Genomic DNA, 16,637 nt, shown 5'->3' with positions numbered 1-16,637 from the left:
TTTTAGTAGAGACGGAGTTTTGCCATGTTGGCCAGCCTGGTCTTGAACTCCTGACCTCCAATGATAATGATCCGCCCGCCTCGGCCTCCCAAAGTGCTAGGATTACAGGCATGAGCCACTGCTCCCGGCCTGGGCACTTTTCTTTAGTAGTTTGAGGAGCAACATTTTTGACACTGTCCTTCTGCTCGAGATTCAGTTCCCAGATAAAATTAAACCATCTAGAGAGATGGCTTGATTAGCCAAACTTGGATCTCATGACCTCTTCTTGAAGTGGGTAAGTCTCATAAATGCTCAGTCCTTCCGCTCTGCAACTGAGTGGGATGGGCGGGAAGCCCCTCAAAGGAAAATCCAGTTGTTCTCACTAGAAAGAAAAGGGAAATGGATGTGAGGCAGTCAAATCAGCAGAGTTCCACCACATCACCAAAATGCAGTGATTAAATACGGAAAGACAGAGACTAACAGAGGTATATGAACATTGAAGTATGTCTGGACAACAGCCCAATGATGAGACCAATAAAATGGTAACCAAAATCTGGTTTTGAGTAGTAGTGTTAAATCAGACCATTTAGTAACCATTTTTTTGTTGCGAGGTTTCTAGCACTGCCCAAACCCTGAGTGGTATATGAATAACTGGTCCATTATGTATCTCTTTCCAGTCAACATAATTTATCCCCTACCTATATTCTCTTCTGACCACTCCTACTTCCTTCTCTTTACCAAAATCTGAACTCTAAGGCTGTTTCTTCAGCAACTCCCTTGTTTAGATTGGAAGATAAATCAAACAGCAAGCGATGTTTTACTGACTTTCAGTATTTAACAGAGATGATTTAATTTTTTTTAAAACCAAAGTCAAACCTCTTTATAAGTAAGATGAAGGAGAAAGATGTCTTATAAAATGCATATGTGAAGATGCCTTCTGAGTGCTTTCTCGTGCAGACTTGTTCTAGTCTTTAATAAATCTTTCTTATAGACACTGTGGAGATGAACGATTGCTCTCCACTTCCACTCAAAGTACAAATCAGGCCGGCATTTTGAAAAAGAGACAGGTTTATTCATTGCTGCAGCGTTAGCTGGCTTTGTTCCCTGTAAAATTTCACTTTTGGTTATTAAAATATTCACTGTAGGAAATAAATTTGTAACCCATTTCTCATATTACCTACACACAGAAAAACAAAATTTGATATCCTGGGGTTTATTTGCTGAGGGCGCTTCCCATAAAAGCAAGTGAGTGTGCGTTGGGAAATGTGTCTGGTTAACTCTTCTATGGATAAACTTTAGTCACAATCCTCCCCCGCCCCCTCTCGCCCCCAGCACCCTCCCAACCTCCCGACTTCCCGCCTCTCAAGGGCTGGTGACCTAATAGCATTTTTCTTCGTGCATATTTTGGCGTCGCCCCATGGCCTGGCTGCCTTCGCCTGTCTGAGTTTTTTGAAATTCCTGCATGTTCGCCCCAGATTAAGCCAGTGTGTCTCAGGATGTGTGTTCCGTTTTGTTCTTTCCCCTTAACGCTCCCTGTGCAACGTGTCTGGGGGGAGGAGGGCAGGGAGGGGAGAAAGGGAGGGGCAGAGGCGAGGAGCTGTCCGCCTTGCACGTTTCCAATCGCATTACGTGAACAAATAGCTGAGGGGCGGCCGGGCCAGAACGGCTTGTGTAACTTTGCAAACGTGCCAGAAAGTTTAAAATCACTCCTCCTTCCTTCACTCCAGACACTGCCCGCTCTCCGGGACTGCCGCGCCGCTCCCCGTTGCCTTCCAGGACTGAGAAAGGGGAAAGGGAAGGGTGCCACGTCCGAGAGCAGCCGCCTTGACTGGGGAAGGGTCTGAATCCCACCCTTGGCATTGCTTGGTGGAGACTGAGATACCCGTGCTCCGCTCGGCTCCTTGGTTGAAGATTTCTCCCTCCCTCACGTGATTTGAGCCCTGTTTTTATTTTCTCTGAGCCACGTCCTCCTCGAGCGGGGTCAATCTGGCAAAAGGAGTGATGCGCTTCGCCTGGACAGTGTTCCTGCTCGGGCCTTTGCAGCTCTGCGCGCTCGTGCGCTGCGCCCCGCCCGCCGCCGGCCAACAGCAGCCCCCGCGCGAGCCGCCGGCGGCTCCGGGAGCCTGGCGCCAGCAGATCCAATGGGAGAACAACGGGCAGGTGTTCAGCTTGCTGAGCCTGGGCTCACAGTACCAGCCTCAGCGCCGCCGGGACCCGGGCGCCGCCGTCCCCGGTGCCGCCAACGCCTCCGCCCAGCAGCCCCGCACTCCGATCCTGCTGATCCGCGACAACCGCACCGCCGCGGCGCGGGCGCGGACGGCCGGCTCATCTGGAGTCACCGCCGGCCGCCCCAGGCCCACCGCCCGCCACTGGTTCCAAGCTGGCTACTCGACATCTGGAGCCCGCGAAGCTGGCGCCCCGCGCGTGGAGAACCAGACCGCGCCGGGAGATGTCCCTGCGCTCAGTAACCTGCAGCTGCCCAGCCGCGTGGACGGCATGGTGGGCGACGACCCGTACAACCCCTACAAGTACTCTGACGACAACCCTTATTACAACTACTACGATACTTATGAAAGGCCCAGACCTGGGGGCAGGTACCGGCCCGGATACGGCACTGGCTACTTCCAGTACGGTAAGTACCCCCAAGTCCGCTGGAACCACCCGTGCACCTGGTCCCCAGCTATGTGGCTTTTCGACGTGGCTGCCTGGGCGCGGCGGGCCCCGGTCCTCGCAGATCCAATCCCTCCCCCAACGCGCCTGCAGTGGCAGCCCTGGAATCTAGTGCAAACCGCGCGTCTGGCCCCTCCTGCTTCCTTTTCACATTGCTTTGCAGCCCCGGGAGTCCCCAGTTCTCTTGCTGCCCCCTGCTCCACTCTGCAGTCCCGGTGGGCGAAGGGTGAGGAGTAAGGGACCTAGAGGGGTAGGGAGTTGGAGCGGGGGGCGCCGGGTTGTTTCACTGCTGCGCCCGTCGCCTGCTGACGTTTAGGTCTCCCAGACCTGGTGGCCGACCCCTACTACATCCAGGCGTCCACGTACGTGCAGAAGATGTCCATGTACAACCTGAGATGCGCCGCGGAGGAAAACTGCCTGGCCAGGTACGGGCTGAGATGTCTGAGGCCCCGCTCCCCGGTCTTCCTTCAGGGGGCGCTCTGGTGCCTGCTTCTGACTGCTACTGTTCCGCGCAGACAAGTGTTAGGAAGTGGGACAAGAGCTGGGAAGTGGGACGTGACCTCCTAGGCATGCTGACCTGGACGGAGAGTTAATATTTTGAAGATTTCTGTGGGTTCTGTCTCAAACTGCAGCACGAATCAGAGAGGTGGAGCAAACCCTTACCCTGGAGACTGAAGTCTCATGCTCTTTTTCCAAGATACTTAAACTTGGGAGTCGATTGTTTCCAATCACTTTTCATAAAACAACTATACAGTAATTCAAAACATTGATTGTAATGAAGGGTGTGTTAATACCCCCTTAAAAGAATGGGGGCAAATTTGCCATCGTAGCCTCATTGGTAAAGACTAAGTTTTCCTCTTTTGTTTGAGACCACGATGAACTTGGTTGTTTCGGTATTACTTCAGCCAGAATAAGACCATGAGCAAGAGCTTTGTTCTTCCACTATTCTAAAATAAAATAGTAACTCTGAGATTGGGGTTCTCTGAGTTTACTGCTAGGAGACAGCAGAGGGAGCAAAATATGTTTTAATAAAAATTTAATCAAAAATGTAAAGTGTAAAATAAGGTCATCAATACCATCTGAACATATAGCCACACTAAATATATTAGTAGGAACACAGTAATGTTTATTTGTACATTTCTTCTACTTTGACCCTTTACAATTGTCAGGTTAAAGGAAGTGAAGACATCCAAGCTCATTTTCATTCCTGAGTCTTGCATCACTCACACCATTGAACTCCCTATGATGTTTTTACAGTACTGCCATTGTTTTGGGGTAGTGAAGTTACAAAATTATTAATTTAAATCTGGGTATGCTCTTCTAGAGTTATTTCCTCAGTTTGCAACTTATTAACTATTTTGAAAGTTTTGCTAAATTTGAAGTTCGTAATATCTGTGAATTATTTCTTATTGGATTATTTCCACTTCAGTTTCACTCGTTCATATGATCAAACTTGAATTGATTCTAGACATAAAGTTTACTTCTGACATTTAGATTTTTAATGCTTATTTATTATGTTTTTACTGTAAAAATCTGTGCATTTCCATAGTTGTTATTCATTCACTTATTCACCAAATATTCATTGAGCTCTGACTGCTCCAAGACTCTTCTAGGAGCTTTTCAGCATGAACCAAATAAACCAAATGCCCTGGCCTCTTGGAACTGATAGTCTAGCTGGGGAAGGAGGATTGTCACTACTATATAATGGAGGTTTTATTTGTAGTTTTGTCTTTAGTTAATATTCTATGAATATAATAATTTTTCTTTTTTCAAAATCACAGTACGGCATACAGGGCAGATGTCAGAGATTATGATCACAGGGTGCTGCTCAGATTTCCCCAAAGAGTGAAAAACCAAGGGACATCAGATTTCTTACCCAGCCGACCAAGATATTCCTGGGAATGGCACAGTTGTCACCAGTAAGTAAATGGGCCTCCTGGGTACTTTTGAGTTGCTTTTCAATTTTCGGGTGATTTTTGACATCACAAATGCAAGTCTTATTTCTTACCTAAAAGGAGAAAATTGCTATTATTTATATTTTGATTTTTTCTCTATGTAATTTGACATAACCCATCTACTACATGATCCTGTTATCTTTTGAAATAGAAAATCTGAAGCCCAGCTTATTAAAGCTGTTGATAGGATACAGCAATTGACTTCAATAAAATTTACTCCAATGCATTACAGATAGAATTTCTTTAAAAGTCCATTACAGCCAAGATCATCTACAGTTAGTTAGCATTAAATAGCCTTTCATAAAGACCACACGTTTTTTATCACAAGGATTCAGAAACCATTCTCAAAGAAAGATGTAGGTGATACACTCCCTAAGCTCAAAAAGACCTGTATCAAACCCAAGGTGGTTGCCTGTTCTATCCTAAATTTAAGGAGTTTTACATAAGGTAATTCTATCATTTGCCTTAGTAACTTGCCTGGGTGTTAATTGTCAGGAAATCCTGATGTGTAGCCTTAAACTTACTTCCTGAAATCCAAGCCAGTCCTCGTTGTTTTTCCTTATGTGGGAAGATGAACAGCTCAGCACCTTCTGTTTAATGAAATGACAAAAGTAGATATAAGTCACCCAATTTCCTGATAAAATAGGAATACTTTATTTCTAAATAAAAGTGTGTACTATTTAAATAATAATGGTGGATAAAACATGCCATGATTTCTCCTTTGCGTTTCACTAATGATTTTAAATATGTGAGAACTCAATTTTTAAAAAAATCTCATAGAAACCTTGAAAAAGTAATGTGCTGCTATTTGGAATGAAACATCAGCAGTGGCAGCCAAGAGGAATACACTAGAGAACACATGGCAAGTTTCACTTCAGAACAGATAATTTATTGTCCATTTCTCTGTAATATTCAAAGACAAAACAGGGTGCAATAAGAGAGCAAAATAATGAACTAAGTCTTTTGTCCTAGTAGCAAAGTTAAACCTTGCAATTTTGATAGATTTATGTCCTGGGGGGCGGTAGGGGGGGAACCCTAGCATGAATCTCTCTTTTAGAAGATAAATTTGGTCTCAATTTTAATGTGAAAACAAATTTGTGAAGCCATGGGCGAAGTCATTTAATATCTTCATTGCTTTCTCTGTATGTAACTGACCACCATCTTTTTGTTTTGTGGGACGTTAGACATTACCACAGTATGGATGAGTTTAGCCACTATGACCTGCTTGATGCCAACACCCAGAGGAGAGTGGCTGAAGGCCACAAAGCAAGTTTCTGTCTTGAAGACACATCCTGTGACTATGGCTACCACAGGCGATTTGCATGTACTGCACACACACAGGTATGTTGGCACCCTAAAATCTGGAACCTCAAGCCTCAGAGAGAAACAGGTCATCTACCATTAGTTAGCATTAAATAGCATTTCATAAAGAACACACATTTTTATCAAAAGGATACAGAGACCTTTCTCAAAGAAAACTGAAGATGATATACCCCATGAGTCTAGTATTTTCTTTCCTCTCACCTCTCTTTTGTAAAGCATTCAATTTGAGGTCCACGTTGTCAAGATGGAAAATAATTGGGAAAAGGAAAATGACGGCTTGATGATCCAAATTACTTTTGAAATATTTCCCATTATGCATATAGCCCCTATTCATGATCACAGGTCAGTGTGGGTCCTTGTTATGTTCCACAATGAAGAACAGAAAATTACTCTCTGAAAAAGTCTGAATAGTCAACAACATATGCACCCATTCTGTATTCCTTAACTGGCTTAGTAAATAACTGTAAAAAAAAAAAAAAGATGTCTCTGTTTTTTTCACCTTTGAAACCATTCCTTCCTTCTGTTTTATGCTGGAAATAGAATAGTGATTGGGGTTAGCAAATGAAGGAGAAATACACTTCTTTGAAAGCACTTTAAAAAGTTGTCTCTTTTAATAATGCAAATTAGAGCAGAAGGACACCATTTCTTTCTCCACACGTATATATTTAAATCTACAGTATAATTGATGTCAGATGTTGTTGGGATGGATTTTTCTAAAGTAGTGCTGAACTAAGCAGTTTGTGTGTTTTATCATAGGAAAATGCGTGTCAGTTAAAAGCTATGTCAGTATTTCCATATGAAACCCTAATTTGTAAAAGGACATTATAATTTGACTCCTGCCCAGATCTTGGCAAAGGGTAGTGAATGTACATAACTCAGGGTACAAAGGGATCAGCAGTTGGCATCTTGGGAAGCAAATTCCAGGGCTGTGGCAGGAAGCTGTTTGGTGACCTAAATGTTACCATTGCTTTTTTCTCTGAGCTTAGAACATCATAGCAATTGGTGGGGGAAAGGTTAACTTCTACATGCCTCGGGACAGTATTTATTTAAGAAAGAAGAAATGTAACTTACCCACGCATTATTCATGTGTGTGTATAGAGATTCCCTTTTCAGTGATCTGCAAGTCCTGTGCAAGGGACCTAGAGTTTATTCGCCCCATTTATACAAAGAGGCACTCTGGACAGCTCACTCTGAAATATTTGAAGGTGGGATTGTAGACATTATAGCACTTCTCGTCCCCCACTTCTTTGGGGTAACCCCATTTCATTTTATATGGTAGCTTTCTTGTTAATCATCTTCCATATATGTTCTTTTTAACCGTTATTCACCAAATCTTGCATTGAGTGATTTATATATTTGATTTTTTTTTCATTAGACCAATTTCTCTTTCACATGGCTTCATTTAAAGGAAAAAATAATCTCTCAATCACCCAGTGATGACTTAGATTAGTTTTACTGAATGCTGCTTAAATGTATTCAAGCATAAAACTAGGTATAACTTCTTTAGATTTATACTTGTAAATATTAATAACTCCTGCATTCTGAGATAAAAATTTACATATTAAATATATACAAAACTAAAACAGCTGCATTCACTTATTAATTTAATGTAACAAATAGCATGTATTGCTAAAACTCAAATTGCTGATTTAGAGAGTCTCAGCTAACATTCTACATTTAATCTGTTTTTATATTTTGACTTTGCCTACATGAAATGCCTGTTTGCCTTAGTAACTCTAGTTTTTGTTTGCTTGTACAAATAAGCAAAGCTTATACTTAAATTCTGTCAGCTGATGAATTCTAGAGTGCCAATTTTGGCATTTTTAAAGGTCTTTTGTCTATTTGAAGGCAAGATAAGCATTGAAGCATTGTTTAAACCCATCTTAAATGAATATCTAATCCAACGAATCCTTTACAATGTCATGAACATTGTGGTAGTAGTAGAAGTAATAGCTAACACTTATTGAGTATGTATTATATGCTAGAATCAGAATTGTATGCTGGAATCAGACCAAAAATCCTTCATTTTGTATTGACTACTCAACATACTGTTAAGTGATGTATGGATCAAGGTAGGAATCTAGACGATAACAATAGAATATGAGTCTCACTGCTGCAACACTGACCCTTCTGAGTTTGACCTGTCTGTGCTATTGTGTGCTGTATGACAGCACAATTCTCCCCTGCTCTTCCCAAAACAAGCTATAGCTAAACCAGTACTGGCAGAGCATGCCAAGGTGATTTTACTCTCTCTTGGGTGACCAAAGTGATCTTAAACATTGCAAAGCAATATTGGTTGCTAGAATTGAGTGACAGTATTGAGTTAAAGTGAATCTAGCACGTACTTTTAAATTTAAATTATTGTTAGAATGAAAATACAAGTTAAAACATTTTGTGAAGAACTAATGGAATCAAGAATATACCTACAGACTCCAATCTGAGGAAACTTCTCCAGACTATAACATTCTTAAAAGCAAGGATTGTATTTGTTGTATTTTTCTCCTCCCAGCCTATAAAAGGCACTCATTTACTTATTGATGTGAATGTATTAGCAAGTGGAGTGATGTGGCATTCATCAGTTCAGTCATGCATTTACCCCTTCAACAAAATATGTCATGTTTCAGTGACCGTATGAGAAACAGTATAGTGTGGTAGTTAAGAACAGGGACTCTGGACCTTGATTATCTAAACTCAAAACCAGCTTAGCCACTTACTAGCTGGATACCCTTCGGTAAGTTATTTGATCTTAGTGTGCCTCAGTTTTCTCATCTATAAATGGAGATAGTAATAGCACCTCATGTAGTTGTGAAAATTGAATTTTCGTGTGTGTGTGTGTGTGTGGATATATATACACACACACACACACACATATATCTTAAAATGTTTACAATTGTTCCTGCCACATACTATTTAATAAATGTTAGTTATTCAAAGATGCAACATAGACTCCACCCTTAGGGAACTTGCAACCTCTGGTTAGCTATATTCTTACATAGCATGATTATAATGCAGAGCAAAAAGGGATAAATACTATAAAAGCTACCCACAATAAAAAGTATCATGGCTGTTCAAAGTACAAGAAGGTAATTTCCAAAAGGGGAAATTGAGGAGGATTTCACTGAGAAGAGGACATTTGAGCTAAGTTAATTATTATGTGCCCTTTATTCTTGAACTGTTAAAATTCTAGAATTTTGGTAGAGAACTATTTTGTTCCTTCAGATTGCATTTATCTCTGGTGATATATGACACTTTTAAGAAGTGAGATGTACTACTACTTATATTAGTCCTATATCTTTTTTAGCTGGAGGTGCTATAAGGCTGAGTAATAAATACTTCTCAAGGGAGATGAAATATAAGTATAGTTTTATGTCAGACTCTTGTAAGTACTAACTCAAAATTTAATTTGCAAATAATAGCATATTATTTAGCATAGCCCGACCATATACCATCATGTAAAATTTTGTATGTTGTTTATTTTAGGGATTGAGTCCTGGCTGTTACGATACTTACGGTGCAGACATAGACTGCCAGTGGATTGATATTACAGATGTAAAACCTGGAAACTATATCCTAAAGGTGAAGACCTTTGAAAATATATTATGTATTTATATTGCAGATCAATAGGCCTTCCTTTCTGGATTCAAATGTTAAATAATCATGGTATTGGAAGCAATTATACATCCTCAAACTATTTCTAAACAATCTAATCTAATCTAATCTAATCTAATCTGTCTTATTTTAAAGAACTTCAGGGGGAAATACGCAGTCTCCTTCCATAATATCTCCAGAGTTTAACCACTTAAGTTAAAAATCCCTTCCCTGCTTGATTTAGCTAAGTCCCTCATTAACAATTTCCTTATTGTAGCCCTATGGAAAAAAAAATACTGAGGAACTCTAACACAAATGCTGTTTGTATTGTCCAGGTCAGTGTAAACCCCAGCTACCTGGTTCCTGAATCTGACTATACCAACAATGTTGTGCGCTGTGACATTCGCTACACAGGACATCATGCGTATGCCTCAGGCTGCACAATTTCACCGTAAGTGTTATTTGCTTAGCTAAGTAATTGTCACAAATAATTTTTGTTCATGCTCAAACATTATACATGGAATGTATCTGTTTCTACTACTACAGCAGCTTTCTTGTAAGCAGACCAAAGGCAGAAAATGGTATGCAGTCTGATTTTCTTTTTTCTTTTTTTTTCTTTTTTTTTTTTTTTTAATAATGGAAGGCAAAGGAGAATGTACTAAGGTTTTTAGTTTTCAGGAGAAGCTTACTTTTCAGGAGAAGACATAAACAGACCACAGTGTTTACCCAGAAGGCATTTGTGAAGGCCCAATACATCAAATTGCTCAGTATGCAGAGTGGGTGAGCTTGTAGAAGCTTCAGTAGTTGCTTCCTGCCCCTTCCTCACAGTCCCTGAAAAAATTGCTAGGATTCTTCAAAGTACATTTTGAAAGCCACTGCCATAAAGTAAGCAACTGAAGAAATCAACCCCCCTGGTCTGTACACATTAAGATGTCATATATTTGAGTTCTAGAACCATGGATACTAGGAAAATACTCTGCAAAAGACTGAGGTATGTGGAGGTTTCTTTATAATATTCCTTCTCCTGAGACTCTTCTTTGAATGGAATCTTGAAAGATATCTATTCACAGGGAGGTGCTTTGATGAAAATAATGAAAGAAAGTTGGGTAGGTTTGCCTGCGTGCCTGTCTGTCCTGCCCCATCTCCTTAAGCACTACCTCCCCAAGTGTTGCTGGGTGCTGGATTATAATTACATATGCCACTTGAGTTATGGCTTCCCAACAATGAGAATACTATTTCCATTGGAATGATACTCAACACTCAATAGCTTTGCTTTGTCACTGGGGAACCACCAGTGCCACTGGATCATACAGACAGGTGTAGCAGAGCTCTACTAGAAACTCATAATTAATAGAAATTTCTGCCTGATACAAAACCCAGGACTTTATACATAAAGAAGCAGAGACTGTGCTTTACAAGTGTTGTCACAGCATTAGAGATAGATGAAGCCTATGATAGCAAAAGAATAGCACTGAAAAAATAGTCACATACATTCTTGTGAACATGCCCACAGCACAGAAAACCTGGCAGGTTTTATGGCCCATATTGTGTGGAGTTGGTTATAGTATAACTAACCCCTGCCCCCCACCGCCAGAACACCTGTATAATTTAAGCTAAAATAATTTGCACTTAAATGAACAGATTAATTTTTCTTAATTTTTATAATTCCTTAATTTATTCATCCATTCTCCGTTTATTTATTCATTTGCACTCTCATTTTTGTACGGTTTGTTGATGCCCTGAACCAGATATTACTGAATAATGCAAACATAAATAGGACTACTAATCTCTATACTGTTGTAGCCTTATTACACTATTTTCAGTTAATTACTTAGGAATTTCTTTGTTTAATGTCTGTCTCCTGCTCCAGTCAGTGATGGCTGGGATCTAGTCTCTTGTCCACTGTTATATACCCGTTGTCAGGTACAGTCTGCCACCTTGCAGCCTCTCACTCACTGCTTAATGAATTTCTTTCTCAAATAATTTGAGTAAAGGCATTTTGAGTAGGGGAAGTGAGAGAATTACACATATAACTGTAATAGAGATAACAATATGAAAAGTTTCATGAGGGGTAAAATAAAATGTGGTGGGATCAGAAGGACCTTTGTTATAAGTTTGGTAACTCCCAAGTATGTCTTACTGACTTCTCACTAGAAATAGGCCTGGAGAGGTCTGTTCCATAGAATGTCTCTTGCTTTTAATCAGTAGATTCCGTTGAATTGGATATTGCCAGATGTTTAGAAGAAATAAAAATTGTTGTATTGCTCCAGCAATATGATTGTACCAGAGGGATTCCTGATGTGGTCACTCATATAGAGTTGATTTTTTTTTCCGCTAGTTATTACTGAGTGTAACAAACTTCAAGAGTGGTTGAAGTTGGAATGTTTGTAACCAATATAGATAAGATGAAAATATGAAAAAGTGAAATTACTCACACTTAGTGATCATAATAAAATATCATACTTATTCTGAGTGGAAATATTGGGGAAAGTATAGAATATTTGAGAAAAAACCCCACACCTTCAGGATAATAATGCTCGCTTCTTATATTCTGACTTTCACATCAGGCCTTCCTTCCTAGGAATCAGAGTTCAGAGAGAGGAGAGGTGTCTTTGGGCTGAGTTTCAGGAGTGACTTTAGGATACATTTGAATTGGGCCTTGAAGTCTGAGGGATGCACTGGGGAGCATTAAGGAAAGGAAGCCCAGGGCAAGTCAGCATCACAGGCAACTTGCATGGCAGGAGGAAACTGCAGGGCATGTTTGGAAAAACAAGTCTTCTAGTTTGGCTAAAGCATAAATTTCGTGGAGTTAGGAGTTGGACAGAAAGGATGGAAAAGTAAGTTGGGGCCAGATGGAAGAGAGCCCTGAAGAGAAGGCTAAAATTTATTCTGGAGGCAATGGGAGGCTGAAGCTTTTTGAGCAGGAAGTGTAACTTGCCTAAGGCCCTCAGGTCATTCTGGTGGCTGTGTAAACAGCAGTGAGTGTCACTCTGAAGACATATCATTTATCAGTTCACTGATTTCTTTTCCTGCCAGATATTTAAGAGCATTCTGTTGATGTGTAAAAGCCACCCAGTAAATAGGTGTGTGCTGTTAATGTACCCTCTCTCCTTCATTTTCCTCATTGAAACAAAATGTATGGACAAGGTGACTCTGAGGCTCCTTTCAGTTATAAAATACTGTGTAAGTTTTTTTTTGATTTTTCTCATCACAGAATTTACTGTTTGGAAATTGATAGCTTATGATTTGGCATAAGTGCATTTTTACTTCCTTACATGAAGATCTATGATCGCATTTAAATACAGTAATATTTGATTGATCTTTTGGTCCAGTTTCTGCCTATTAATGTATTATTCTATATCCAAAGTCATGCTGGAGAAGGACTAATTCAAGATGGAGCAGAGGCCTTGACTCTGCTTCTTGGTGGATGTGCCACCCTTGTTCCATGGAATGAATTCCCCTGGTCAGGGCTGCTGGTGCCAGAAGTCCTGCTGCACTCTTGAGTGTTTCAGAACTGGTTTCTTGCCTCTAAATGTGAAGAGTGTAGGCATTGGGCATCTCCGCTGTTGACATAGTCACTTTCTTCAAACCATTATTAAAATGATATACTACTGCATAATTTCACAACATGATTGCTGCATAGATGGAGGGAAACTGTGGCATAAAGTTTTTAAAAGGTTGACTTTAAATTTGTCTATTGTACTCATTCATTATATTATAAGGTTAATAATTTGTCTTATTTTGTCTTCTTAATCTAGGTATTAGAAAGCAAGGCAAAACTCCCAATGGATAAATCAGTGCCTGGTGTTCTGAAGTGGGAAAAAATAGATTAACTTCAGTAGGATTCATGTATTTTGAAAAAGAGAACAGAAAACAACAAAAGAAATTTTGTTTGGACTGTTTTCAATAACAAAGCACATAACTGGATTTTGAACACTTAAGTCATCATTACTTGGGAAATTTTTAATGTTTATTATTTACATCACTTTGTGAATTATCACAGTGTTTCAATTCTGTAATTACATATTTGACTCTTTCAAAGAAATCCAAATTTCTCATGTTCCTTTTGAAATTATAGTGCAAAAGGGTCAGTATTATTTAAGTGAATGAGCCAAAATGACTTTGAAGTGAAAGTTTTCTAACGTGCTGGAACTTTAGTGAAACATAATAATAATGGGTTTATATATGTCATAGCATAGATGAATTTAGAAACAATGCTCCTACTGTTTAAATACATATGGACACATCTGGTGCTGAGAAAGAAACAAACACATTACCATTGGTGTCAAGAAATATTACTATATAGCAGAGACATGGCAATACATGTATTCAGATAGTTACATCCCTATATAAAAATTATGTTTACATTTTAAAAATAAGTAGATAACTTTCTTTCTTTCAAATGCACAATTTCATTTTGACTTGAGTCAACTTTTGTTTTGGAACAAATAAGTAAGGGAGCTGCCCAATTCCTGTCTGATATTTCTTGAGGCTGCCCTCTATCATTTCATCTTTCCCATGGGCAGAGAGGTTGTAAGTGGGATTCTTAATATCACCATTCTTGGGACTGCTATATGTAAGGCAGCCATGAAACTGGGAAGTCATTTTGATGACTGATGTGATACATCCAGAGATAATATGCATTTAAACATATTAAAATATTTGCCAAAGATACAATTTTCTTGCTGACATAAAATCATACAAACAAGTCCCCCCCAAACCACAACTGTCTCTCAAATAACTTAAAAAAATTGAAAAACATTTTAGGATTTTTCAACTTTTCTAGATTTTAAAAAGATGTTCAGCTATTAAAGAGAGGATTGCTAAAAATTTTATATTATCTAGAACACAGGAACATCATCCTGTGTTCTATTCAGGCTTATTCAGGAATCAGTCACACATGTGTGTGTGTCTGAGATATAGTCTAAATTAGCAAAGCTCATAGTATTACATACTTGAGGGGTTGGTGAACAAAGGAAAAATATACTTTCTGCAAAACCAAGGATCATGCTGCGTAATGAGACAGGTGTGATTGCATTTTAAACTGTGAAACCATGTGCCATAATAGAATTTTGAGATTTTCGCTTTTTCCTAAATTCAAGAAAATGAAATTACACTTTTAAGTTAGTGGTGCTTAAGCAGAATTTTTCCTACATTAACCAGTATTAAAATCTCAAGTAAGACTTTCCAGTGCCAGAACACGTTAGGTGGAATTTTAAAAGTGCATCGGCATCCTGTATTACATATCATAGAATTGTAAAGTCAACATCAATTACTAGTAATCATTCTGCACTCACTGGGTGCATAGCATGGTTAGAGGGGCTAGAGATGGACAGTCATCAGCTGGCGGATATAGCGGTACATATGATCCTTATCCACCAGGGCACACGCTTACCAGTAGACAATACAGACAGAGCTTTTGTTGAGCTAGTAACTGAGCTATGGAATAGCTTCTTTGATGTACCTCTTTGCCTTAAATTGCTTTTTAGTTCCAAGATTGTAGAATGATCCTTTCAAATTGTAATCTTTTCTAATAGAGATATTTTAATATACTTGCTTTCTTAAAAAACAAAAAAAAACTACTGTCAGTATTAATACTGAGCCAGACTGGCATCTACAGATTTCAGATCTATCATTTTATTGATCCTTAAGCTTGTATTAAAAACTAGGCAATATCATCATGGATATATAGGAGAAGACATATTCACAATCATTCATTGGGCCTTTTATCTGTCTATCCATTCATCATCATTTGAAGGCCTAATATATGCCAGGTACTCACATGCTATGCATTGAGACATAAAAAAGACTGTCTATAACCTCAATAAGTATTAAAAATCCCATTATTACCCAGAAGGTTCATCTTATTTTATTTTTAGGAAATAAAATTACATGTCTATAAAATTTCAATTTTAAGCACTATTGTTTTTCATGACCATAATTTATTTTTAAAAATAAATTAAAGGTTAACTATATGCATGTGTGTATTTCTAATAATTAAAAATGTGTTCAATCCCTGAAATGTCTGCCTTTGAAATACAACACCTACTATTTGGTTAATTTTGACAATTTTTTTTTTCAATTAGGAAGCTAAAAATACTACTTTATTCCTTATGTGAACTTTCATTCCCCTCCTGGCACCTCTAAACACACCCAAGTAACTCACAAGTACTGATTTAACACTCAGTATTTTTGAACTTCTTTGAATTATTTTGAATTTTGAATCTCTTCTCTGAATAACTGCCAAAACTCAAAGATAATGATTAGTTGATGGAGGTTATCAATTAATAAAATAAAGAACACAGTCCAGTCTTACCAAACTCTAAATACATTTTAAAAAATAGGAACTGGCAATGATAAAAAGAATGCTGAGTACTGACAGGAGATTGGCTTTTACACTAAAAAAAAAAAAAAACAAAAAAAAAAAACAAAAAAAAAAAAACAGAAAACGGACTAAATAGGAACATAATTTTGGAGTTTATGAGTCAGTTTACAATATGCCATATTAGTAATCTCATAATGATTCAGACCACAGTCTGGGTTAAAGATGTCTTGACCTCTGAGGCTAGCACTCAGTCTTCCAACAGTAGCATAACATATATGAGTATACAACTTGCCTATTTCCAGAAAATCTGTATATTTTTATAGAATAACTTTATTTACAATTTCTATCATCCAATTACTCACTAGACATTATCTGTAGTAACTTTTTTCGGAATATTCAGATGCTAGAAGAAATGCAATTCACTAAAATTTTCCTGGCACTGAGAGTTAATCTTTAGCAGATTGCATGAAAATACTGAATTCCTGGTAAGGAGATACTTTGTTTATAAAATAATGTGTTTTGATACCAGTCAGTGTATTAACTGCTAACTAAAAAGTACCCTTTTTTCTATATATATTTTTTCTTTTGAACTCATATTCACAATCAATATATTGAATCAGTGAGTTAAGTCTCATTCCTAGCTACCAAAATTCCTGGGCCACTTTTAAACACTAAACATTTCATTTATCCTCTAACCTGAGATGGTGCTGAATTATTTAAATCTGAATGTAAGATGCATTAAATCTTAGCTGATGGTATATAAACATTTAATTAATATAAAACTGCTTGCTATAAAC

At 38.7% G+C, this 16,637-nt stretch overlaps 1 protein-coding gene across 3 annotated transcripts; it reads left to right on the top strand.

Annotated features, from left to right (window-relative positions):
- The first annotated feature begins 1,678 nt into the window (after positions 1–1,678).
- Positions 1,679–15,537, top strand: LOX (lysyl oxidase). 3 transcript variants are annotated; one of them, XM_025387372.1, is made up of 7 exons: positions 1,679–2,611; positions 2,966–3,074; positions 4,431–4,568; positions 5,789–5,945; positions 9,408–9,503; positions 9,851–9,966; positions 13,274–15,537. In XM_025387372.1, exons 1-7 carry the CDS (start codon positions 1,981–1,983, stop codon positions 13,278–13,280), a joined length of 1,254 nt encoding a protein of 417 aa, XP_025243157.1. In that variant the 5' UTR covers positions 1,679–1,980; the 3' UTR covers positions 13,281–15,537. The 3 variants fall into 3 exon arrangements, with proteins under 3 accessions (XP_025243157.1, XP_025243158.1, XP_025243159.1); XM_025387374.1 differs by lacking the exon at positions 13,274–15,537 and having other exon boundaries at positions 1,964–2,102; positions 2,223–2,611; positions 9,851–9,970; XM_025387373.1 differs by lacking the exon at positions 13,274–15,537 and having other exon boundaries at positions 9,851–9,970.
- Positions 15,538–16,637: the final 1,100 nt, after the last annotated feature.

Source organism: Theropithecus gelada, chromosome 6 (assembly GCF_003255815.1).
Source record: "Theropithecus gelada isolate Dixy chromosome 6, Tgel_1.0, whole genome shotgun sequence".
NCBI lineage: Eukaryota > Metazoa > Chordata > Mammalia > Primates > Cercopithecidae > Theropithecus > Theropithecus gelada.
The sequence above is the reverse complement of the archived record's forward strand: the minus strand, read 5'-3'. Positions and strand labels throughout refer to the sequence as shown.

Bases quoted from the DNA above. Each gene is read 5' to 3' on its own strand.
- LOX (XM_025387372.1), top strand. From the start codon at position 1,981: ATGCGCTTCGCCTGGACAGTGTTCCTGCTCGGGCCTTTGCAGCTCTGC. The intron at 4,569-5,788 runs GTAAGTAAATGG...GTGGGACGTTAG, and splicing joins GAATGGCACAGTTGTCACCA to ACATTACCACAGTATGGATG. The intron at 9,504-9,850 runs GTGAAGACCTTT...TGTATTGTCCAG, and splicing joins CTGGAAACTATATCCTAAAG to GTCAGTGTAAACCCCAGCTA.